General features: G+C 45.4%; 1 protein-coding gene across 1 annotated transcript; it reads right to left on the bottom strand.

Moving 5' to 3' along the window:
- Nucleotides 1-2,218: 2,218 nt before the first annotated feature.
- faxca (failed axon connections homolog, metaxin like GST domain containing a) lies at nt 2,219-8,735 on the bottom strand (the record flags this gene model as incomplete). Its single annotated transcript, XM_083688697.1, has 6 exons — nt 2,219-2,556; nt 3,503-3,619; nt 5,034-5,251; nt 5,880-6,076; nt 6,382-6,517; nt 8,476-8,735. The coding sequence occupies 6 exons, from the start codon at nt 8,733-8,735 to the stop codon at nt 2,219-2,221; spliced, it is 1,266 nt and encodes a 421-aa protein (XP_083544823.1).
- Between the last annotated feature and the right edge of the window lie 882 nt (nt 8,736-9,617).

The raw sequence follows: 9,617 nt of genomic DNA, 5'->3' as shown, positions 1-9,617 counted from the left end.
GCACTGGTTGATATCCATAATCTACACACACACACAAACACACAAGGCATATTATGTATTACTATGTCAAATCCAAATCAGAAATCGGTATTGCTCACTTGCCTTGTTAAAAGACTTTATAAGGTGAACATACTGAGGAGGATCTTCATCAAAATCGTCATCTTCCTAACCATCGTTATCATCATCAACATCATTCTTATCATCATCACCATCGTCATCAGAAGCAGCATCTTCATCATCATCATTATCATCATCATCATCATCATCATCAGAAGCAGCAGCATAACCATCATCGCCATCATAAACATTACAATCGTCATCGTCATCTTTGTCAAACTAACCGCAACTCCTGCTCTAAAGACAACCCTCAAACTGCTCAAACTATTGCACTAACTCTGCTGCAATCGTCACACTTGGTAAGAGTCCTCTGTCTATACAGTATGTTCTCTATGGCTTTGTGTGTATCGGGGGAGGCTGGTGGAGGGAGAAATCGGAGGACCGACAGGAATGAGGAATGGTATGAAACAATACCATTCCTGATTCCGTTCCATGCATTACGATGAGCCCATCCTCTGATTTCTACCTCCAACAGCCTCCCCTTGTTTGTATCTGTGCATGCTCACTCTGCTTTGTGTGCCTGCAGACATCTTAATGAACCCTGTGGTGTGGTGACTCATCGATGCACCATATGGACAGAAACACACACACACACACACACACCAGCATGGAATCAATTACTGTAGCTGCTTAACGCAGAGTGATGAGCAACTATGTCCTTTCTATTCATTCTATTTCTAGGAATAGCTAAAGGTAGAACTATAAGCAGAGGGGGTGGACACACGAGACATGTCCAAAACAGAGATGCTGAGCAAAAGGCCTAAGTGTTCTAATCCATTACATCTTTGTTCGATTCCTCTGGCCTGAGGCACACACAAACACACAGAAGTCTGTGTCAACAACAACAATAAATAATGAACGTTAAGACAGGCCAGCATAGAAACGTAGATAACAGATAACCGGCGGGGGTAAAGGGTGATTTGCCTTTTTTGGCACCTATCAGCCATGCATGTCTAGGGTTTAGTCTATCAAGTCTATTTCTACGTGATTGTTTCATTCGCTCTCAATGGCTGAATGCATAAACACACAGAATCTATATCATATCTATCTTTCTCCTCCTTGATATTAATGACCGCTCGACCGAAGACTGAAGGGATATTCAAAGTAGGACTACATAATACAAAGAGTCAGCCATCTGGGTAGAAATGAATGACTCAGAGGTCTTAAGACTGATCCTAGACAAGTGAAATGGGTAGTTAGTGGGGTCACCAGAGAGAGTTTGGTCATATCCAACAAGCATTGAGGAGTTGTAAAGGTCAGGAGAGCCACTTATTTACATTATAAGACATTGGGAATCATATATATATATATATATATATATATATATATATATTTATTTATTTGCAGGCTATCTATACTATTTATACTCATATTTAAATCAAATAATCTGTATCAGATTCAGGATCTGACATAGTATTTATATGGAACTGTATTCATTCACAATTGTCCCCAATACAGTTCCTCATATATTCATACAATATCAATACAATGATTCAATGGTGACGAAGGACAAGGACAAGTCAGTGGGGTTAGCATGTCAAACACACACACAGGGTTCGAGCGGTGCAGCTCGATAGGTAGGGGGGGACACAGGTGACACACACACATTGTTGCCGCGGCGACGGCGGAAGGAAACTGACGACGACAGGAAGCTGGGCGACTGCTGACAACGTCACCCAGTTTGAGGAGTTTCTCAGCGACGGCGTCATTAACTCCTGGTCTTTCTTTTTTCTCTTTCTGTCCTTCATCTATCCTTCTCTCTCTCTCTCTCTCTCCCCTTACCCCACTCTATTTTTCCATCCCCCTTTCCCTTCCTCTCGCTCTCTCTGTGTTTCCTTCTTTATTCCTCTATCTCTCCTCCTCTCTTTCATCCTGTTTCATCCCTTCCACTCTTCATTGTGCGTCTAGAGTCCATGACCTCTCGATGAACACAGGCAACGAAACTCCCTTCACAACACCGATGCCCTGCAATAGTTATTCCCTGCTCGAGAGGTAGGGGGCGATGTGTTGAGTTTCTGGACACGAGCCCCACAAGTGTGTGCGTCATGTACGATGGTATGTGTGTGTGTGCGCGCGCGCGTGTGTGTGTGTCGTGCGGCGGTCAACACTTGAGCTGCTCCATCTCGGAGCACTCTGTGTCCATGTCAGAGTCATAGAGAGAGTGGCCCGTGCGGTCGCTTTCAGGCGAGTGTGTGTGCGCGGGCGAGGGCGCGGGCGTGTGTGTGTGTGTGTGCGTGTGCGTGAGCGGGTGCGTGTGCGGGCTGGACTCGTCCTGGAAGGTGTCCGTGCGGGAGTACAGGCCCAGGTCCTGGAGCTTGGAGGGCGTGCCGCTCTCCTCCGTGGTGTCGTCGTAGCAGAAGTCCTCCAGGTCCACGAACCACTCGGGCCAGAAGCGCCTGCGGATCCGCTCGCAGTACATGGCCAGGTTGATCAGCTCGCCTACGGGCAGAAGAGGGGGAAAGGTTAAGATACTCCGCTGAAAACGAGTAAAACGTTCATGTCATTTTCTGGTCAATAGTTAGCTGATATGTGTTGCTCTTTGCTGTTCAATAAGCCCCTTTAACTAACCTTCATAACTAACCTTTAACTAACCTTCATAACTAACCTTTAACTAACCTTCATAACTAACCTTTAAGTAACCTTTATCCGGCTGCCTGAGGCCAGTCCCTACCTGCCTGGCCTGCAGCCTCTCCCGTATTTACCTACATCTGGGCTGGTCCTGCTTTGTATACCGCTCCTACCATGATACCATAATACCAGCACTGCCCTGTACTACGTATATGTCTCCCTTAGAGTTATAAACACTAGAGGGCACACTCACCTACATATATACAGTATGTCTCCCCTACCCTTCACCTTGACCCATGTATCTGTATGGGAACAATGACCACTAGGCCTACTTTACCTGATTTACACTCCTCTAATGTATTCTCTAGTGAGGAATAATCATAGAGTTATAAACATTTGAGGGCGCACTCCAGTAAAATAACTGTGGTTATATGGGGAGCACCATGTAGTCCACTTTCTTCATCTTCCGTGATTTGAGTGGGCCTAAATCAAATGTTGGTGATTCACTGCCACCTGCTGTGCTGGAGTGCAGTATCAACACAGCTCTGGTGTCTCAGGTCAGTCATTTATTGGCACCAGTAGATGGCATCATGCACCTGAAAGCCATTTACAACCTATAGATAAACCTATTGGAGAAGAAGACTATGTGTTGACGCAATTGGCTGACTTGAGTTGGGACTTCCCAACTCATAGGAAGTCCCATCCTAGTTTACTACATGGCCCAGTCACAAATACAATGAATGGGAAAGATAGCAGGTGCCTACTCCATACATCCTTATGGTAAGTAACAGTAAATGTCGCATGTTGATGACCTCACCTTTGATGAGCTGCTCTGGCCGTGTTCCCGGTAGCGTCCACATGGCTGGAGCAAGATGGCTGAACACAGCAGCATCCACTGTTGAGAGCTTAGGACCCATCAGGTACTTCTTATCACCTAGAGGGTGGTAGAAAACACACACACACACACACACACACACACACACACACACACACACACACACACACACACACACACACACACACACACACACACACACACACACACACACACAAGTACACAAGTACACACAGGTATTAGCCTATGCAAAAGAATACACATGATGTAGTGTTCAATATTCGCCACAGGAGGGCAGGAGTGTACTAATGTTATGAAAAGGCTATTCCCTGAGGATATTAAGCTGGGTATTTTACAACCCAGTGCATGTAAACTATGGCCAATGAGCCAAACCTCCTCCACAAGAGCTAGCGGGTTAGCAGTTAGCCAAGCACTAACTACTTACTATGCCTTACTGTCTATTGTGTTTGTTATTATTCTATTATATTCCTATCCTTCTATTTACACTACTTTTACACTACTTTTTTTACTGTTGAAAGGTTGATTGTTTCAAGCATTTTATTGTACCGTTTACATCTGTATCCTGTGCGTATGATAAATAAACCTATTTTATTTTTACCTAACTAGTCTTATTCAGCTGACAAGCTGAGCCACTGATGAGTCAAGTGTGCTAATGATGGGTTAGAACAAGAGTCTGCACTACTGGTACCTCTATATTAGCACTGCTATAAACACACACGTTTTTGAGTCTGTCTGCAGTGTCCAGATGGGCAGGGTTGCACTGATAAACAACTATTCCATTTATTCCTTTGCGCCAGACAAACTCAATCAAGCACAGCTAAGTATCTGAACCCAGGTCTGTTTACAAGAAAACAAATGGGTCAACATCTGGCCTGGGCTCTAAAGAATGAGAGAGACAAGATCTCAGAACAGGTGGAGGCTGGTGGAGGTAGAAATCGGAGGACGGGCTCATTGTAATGCATAGAATTACAATGAGCCCGTCCTCCGATTTCTACCTCCACCAGGCTCCACTGCTCAGAACCCCCAGCAATGCTAGCTGTCACTCATCCTCTGGCAGGTTGACTAGCCTGCTCTCCTCCTGGTCATTTAGGGTTGAAACCTATGGATCGTTCCTAATGTATACAGCCGACAGGACTGGAACAGGATCTACCGAGCAGATGGCAATGGAACGGAATGTGAACTCAGATCAACTTTAGGCCGCTCTCCAAGTATGAAAACATCTGACACAGTTTGATTTTGAGATGAACTATATCTTAAAGGCTGCAGTACATGTACGTCCATTATGAAATGGCATGGTAATAATAACAATGATTGTATTGAAATTATCACATTTTATCATAATCATTAAGATAGTGATTATGATCTGTGTGGTCTTATCATAGTTTATGATCTTTATGAAGTTTTTTTATGATTGTGGGTCAGATTACATGTCAGATTACATGTCTTCATCAGATTACAATCTCAGCGACAGTGTGTAAACTAATCTGCGTACCGAGCAGGGTGGCCAGTGTACGCATGTCCTTCTCCATCAGGGCGTAGACTTCTTCCTTGGAGAAGCGGCCAATCCCGTGGCCGTACATCTCCCGCTTTACGATGCCGCCTGTCAGGTGACTCAGGATCCACTTGAGGAGGTCACTGAGTGGCCCGCTCACCGCCAGCATCTTCTGGGTCTCCTCCAGGTTGTCCACCCACTGACAGTATGCTATGGTCCTGAGACACACACACACACACACACACACACACACACACACACACACACACACACACACACACACACAGACACAGAGACACAGACACACACACACACACACACACACACACACACACACACACACACACACAGAGACACAGAGACACAGACACAGACACACAGACACACGCACGCACACGCGCACACACACACATTTGAGCACAATAGAATAGTGTGAATTACATGGAAACCCCATATTTCTTAGAGGTTATAGATATGCTTGGACTTGTGCATCATCAGTGCAGTTTAAACTCACACACCAGCACTGACGTATGAACACCAACACATCTGCATCACACACATGCATGAAAACATGACCACTCACACCTCACTTGTACACAATAACCAGGAGAAAAACAATACTGTGGATACAGAACAACAGTGTCTCCTGCGGTTGGTCAACTCCATTTCGATTCAGTCAATTCAGGAAGTGATTACGATTTCGAAAATGTACAAAGCTTCTGAGAAATTATTGAAAATCAATGCCCCCTTTTGCAATCAAGGAATTGGAATTTCAACTTATTTCCTGAGGTGATTGAATTAGAATTCAACCCACCCCCACCCTGGTTGCTTCAAAAAGCCCCTCACCAGTAGAAGTGTTCCTCCACCATCTTGGTGACTGCACGCGACACGGCCCTCTCCTGCGGACTCAGGCTCTTGTTGAGGCCCACACCCAGTTTCTCCTCCAGGAAGTCGATGATGAACTCTGTGCCACACACCTGCTCCTTGTTATACTCGATCCACGGCATCTTGCCCTGGGGAGACAGCTTCCCATCAAAGTAGTTCTGTAGGAGAGAGGGAAGGAGGGGAGGAAGGAGGGGAGGAAGGGGGGAAGGAAGGAGGGAGGGGGAACAGCAGGGGGGGGACAGCAGGGGGGAATATTTTTAAACGTGATCATACACTTCACACTCGTTAGAAGTGCACACCCTCAGTCTTTCCTTCTCTCTGTCACTCTCCTGCTGCTCTCTCAAACACACACACACACAAAAACACACACACACACACACACAAAAACACACACACACACACACAAAAACACACAAAAACACACAAAAACACACACACACACACAAAAACACACACACCCTACCTGATAGGGCAGGTCGACCATACGCAGGTAGGTCTCCATCTTGAGGCAGAAGGGGGAGAGGGAGGGGACCCCACTCTTGGGCCGGGAGAACTGGTGGAGGATGATGGCATCTTGGGAGTCCAGCTCTTGCTCCTTCCTGTAGACCAACCAGGACGAGACAGGTTGAACTTTAAGAATCAATACTCAAAGAATAAATGATAGTTACTGGAAATCAATTAGATGCTATTGTTTGTGCATGTAAAGGCTTAAATGTAAACAGGGCTTAGGATGAAAAATGAAACAAATATTTAATAATTCTGATAAGTGCCAGCGAATTTGTGGAATACCATCTGCTCTTAGTGCAGGGCAGTTTTCAAATTCAAATACATTCTTTTGACTTTCTCTATGCACAGGCTTAGCCTGCAGAGTTATGGCAGTCCCAAGCCACATTAAATATATGAATATATGCTGGAATATTGAATAGTGATAATGTTCTATTAAATGTTACATTAGGTATCTTGTGCATTGAGTATTCACTAGCATGGCACTTGTACAGTTAACTGACACAGAGAGCTTTGCACAACACTGAACCGTCCTCAGCCAAGGGCGACATTGCCAACGGGACACTACAATGTCAAAACAATTAGGACATCACTGTGTGAGTTGTTGCAATGCAATAACATGACCGGGCCACTGCAGCCTATACCAGATAATAGCGCACATTAATCACAGTCACAAAAGAGGGCCCTAGTGACGTTAAAATAACGCAGATCTGAAAGTGAGCTGTTCACTTTGGAGAGGTGCTGAAACGTGATGATCGCATCAGCGGTGCTGGACTACTGTGGCGCTGTCCACTTCGCGGTGGTGCTGAAATGCCCACTGCCTCAAAAAACGCAGCTTTTGATCCAATTATCTAATGAATGCATTGGCCTAGGCTTACTACTTCGATACACTGGCAGAGAGGAATCTGTCAACTATACAGCAGTTAGCTACTAAGACACATAAGAAATAAGAAAACTATTTAAAGATCCTACAAAAACAGACAACTATTGTGAAAACAAGCATTGGGCAATAGCCACATTTAATTAGACAGACGAAGTCATTTTATATTTACAAAATCAAGCTTTAGCCTACACACACAATGCCCTTATAGTTTAGATGAAATCCTGCGCATCGATCTCTGTGAGTGTGTAGTTGTATCTAAACATGTAATTGCTGAGTAGGCCTTCTAGCCTTGCTGCAGGTAACCGGAGATGTTTGTGTAAGAGCAACACCATCCTAACTCAATCACCACCAGAACCATCATTTTAGCTAAAACCCCGGGAATCAATGGCAAAGCTGCAGTTTCTACATCTCCTTAAGGGATGGCGAATTCCTATTAGCTAATGTGCTCGGGCCTGGCTCATATCCGAATCGGCATTGTCTCACGTGAGGTTATAGGAAAGGTCATCCTGTCACAACCGCAGTGTGTTTTCGACAGCGAGATTCGGCTCGACATAAACAGGGGAGACATCTTTGGCCTTGTAGGACATTCTCATAAGTCCGCTGCCCATCATCTCATGTCCTTGAGAGATTGTTGACAGGCTACATTAAAGTCATCCCTTGTAGCCTTCTGAAAATAAAGGGACCCCCACCCCCCCCAAAAAAAAAAAAAAAAAAGATTTGAGGCAGGCCTAGCTATAGCCTATATGCAGCATGTTCATTCGGATGCATGCATGTTCATTCGACATCCCATACGCTATTGCAATAGAATATCAAAAGCCATAACGCTCGCGTGACTCATTCGTTTCATTTTTTTTCCCCGTAGCTCTGCTGAAGCTGGAATCTCCTTGAAACGGGCACGGGCTGTTACATCACAACCCCCCACTCACGAATCCTTATTCTCAACCGATTTCACTCGTGCAGCTCTCACCCCGCCCAACTCGCGCAGATTAAGTAGCCTAGTATCATACACCGAATGAAAATACAACACAACAGTCATTTAAGAATGAGCCAAATCACGCCTTGCCACCACGGCAACCATTTTAAATCTGTGTCAACATTGGCCCAAATTATTGATTGTAAACAAGCGTGCATTTTATGCATTTTTTGCGTTATTGACAGCTTCTCCGGTACCTGATGGCGAGCAGCTCATGCAGTAGATAGGCAGCGGCGGCGAGCAGAGCACCCCCGGTCAAATAGAGCGTTTTTCGCCACCAAGAGTCCGAGCCCAGAGCCGACATGATGCCGCCGTAGTCCTGCAGAGGGACGGCGATGATGTACCCATAAAAAGAGAGGTGCTCATCGGAGCCGCACAGACCGAAGGAGAAGCTCTGATTCCGGCCAAGATCAACCACACACGACCGCGTCCAGGCGAACCCGACGCGCCAGTACATTCTCTCTCTCAGTGGCCTCTTTCCGCCTTGCTTTGGCCCGTTTTGGCTTCATTAACGGGGGCTTCATGGGTGCCGAGACGTCGCGGTGCATGATGCGGCTAGGAATAGGCGAAGGGCGGCCATCTCGCCTGGCGGTTGTCCCCGCAGCGGGGTCGGCATCCTCCGCAGCCGCTCGCCCGCCGCTGTGTCGCTCTCTGGCGCGGATGAGAGTGACGTCACTAAGACTGTACGTTTGGGTACCGGCTCCTAGAGGTGACTGATGGTAAAAAAAAACATCATCTGATGTTGTTTGCAGAGTTAAAGATGCTTTTCACTCATTCTGTCAACTGAGTTTTTACAAATTGTAACTTGAATTGATTCAATATCAGGCTATATAAATGAAGTCACTAAAAGGACCCATCTACTAGTGGATAATGGACAGTTCTGTTTTGATAACGCTGCTATTTAACCAGTATGCATTCTCTCTTTCTACCACTAGGGGTCGTTCTACAGCCACATTTGCATGGCAGTGTATGACTTACGACAAGAATGCATTTTTATGCAAGGAAATTCTCTGCAGCGCAGCATAACACTCTAGAGCATACACAATGTAAACAAACAAAACGGTCTAATTAGTCCGGAGACAACACAGTACATAATTCAGATCGAAGAGATGCACCAAGTCATTTGGTTAACACAATACTCATTTTATTACCACAAAAGGGCTTTCAAAAGAAATACATTTCAAGTAATACTTGATAAATCATGTTTTGTTTTTTTTCGGTTTTTTTTCTGTATTGTTTCTCTATCGGTGCTCGCTTGAGATGGAGAGATGGGGTACAGCCCTTAGTGTGCCCAACAGAGGGAACATATTTGATAACAGATGGCGCCTGTAGAGGCCTA

Source organism: Argentina silus (assembly GCF_951799395.1).
Source record: "Argentina silus genome assembly, chromosome: 17".
Lineage (NCBI taxonomy): Eukaryota > Metazoa > Chordata > Actinopteri > Argentiniformes > Argentinidae > Argentina > Argentina silus.
This window is presented reverse-complemented; position numbering and strand designations above follow the sequence as displayed.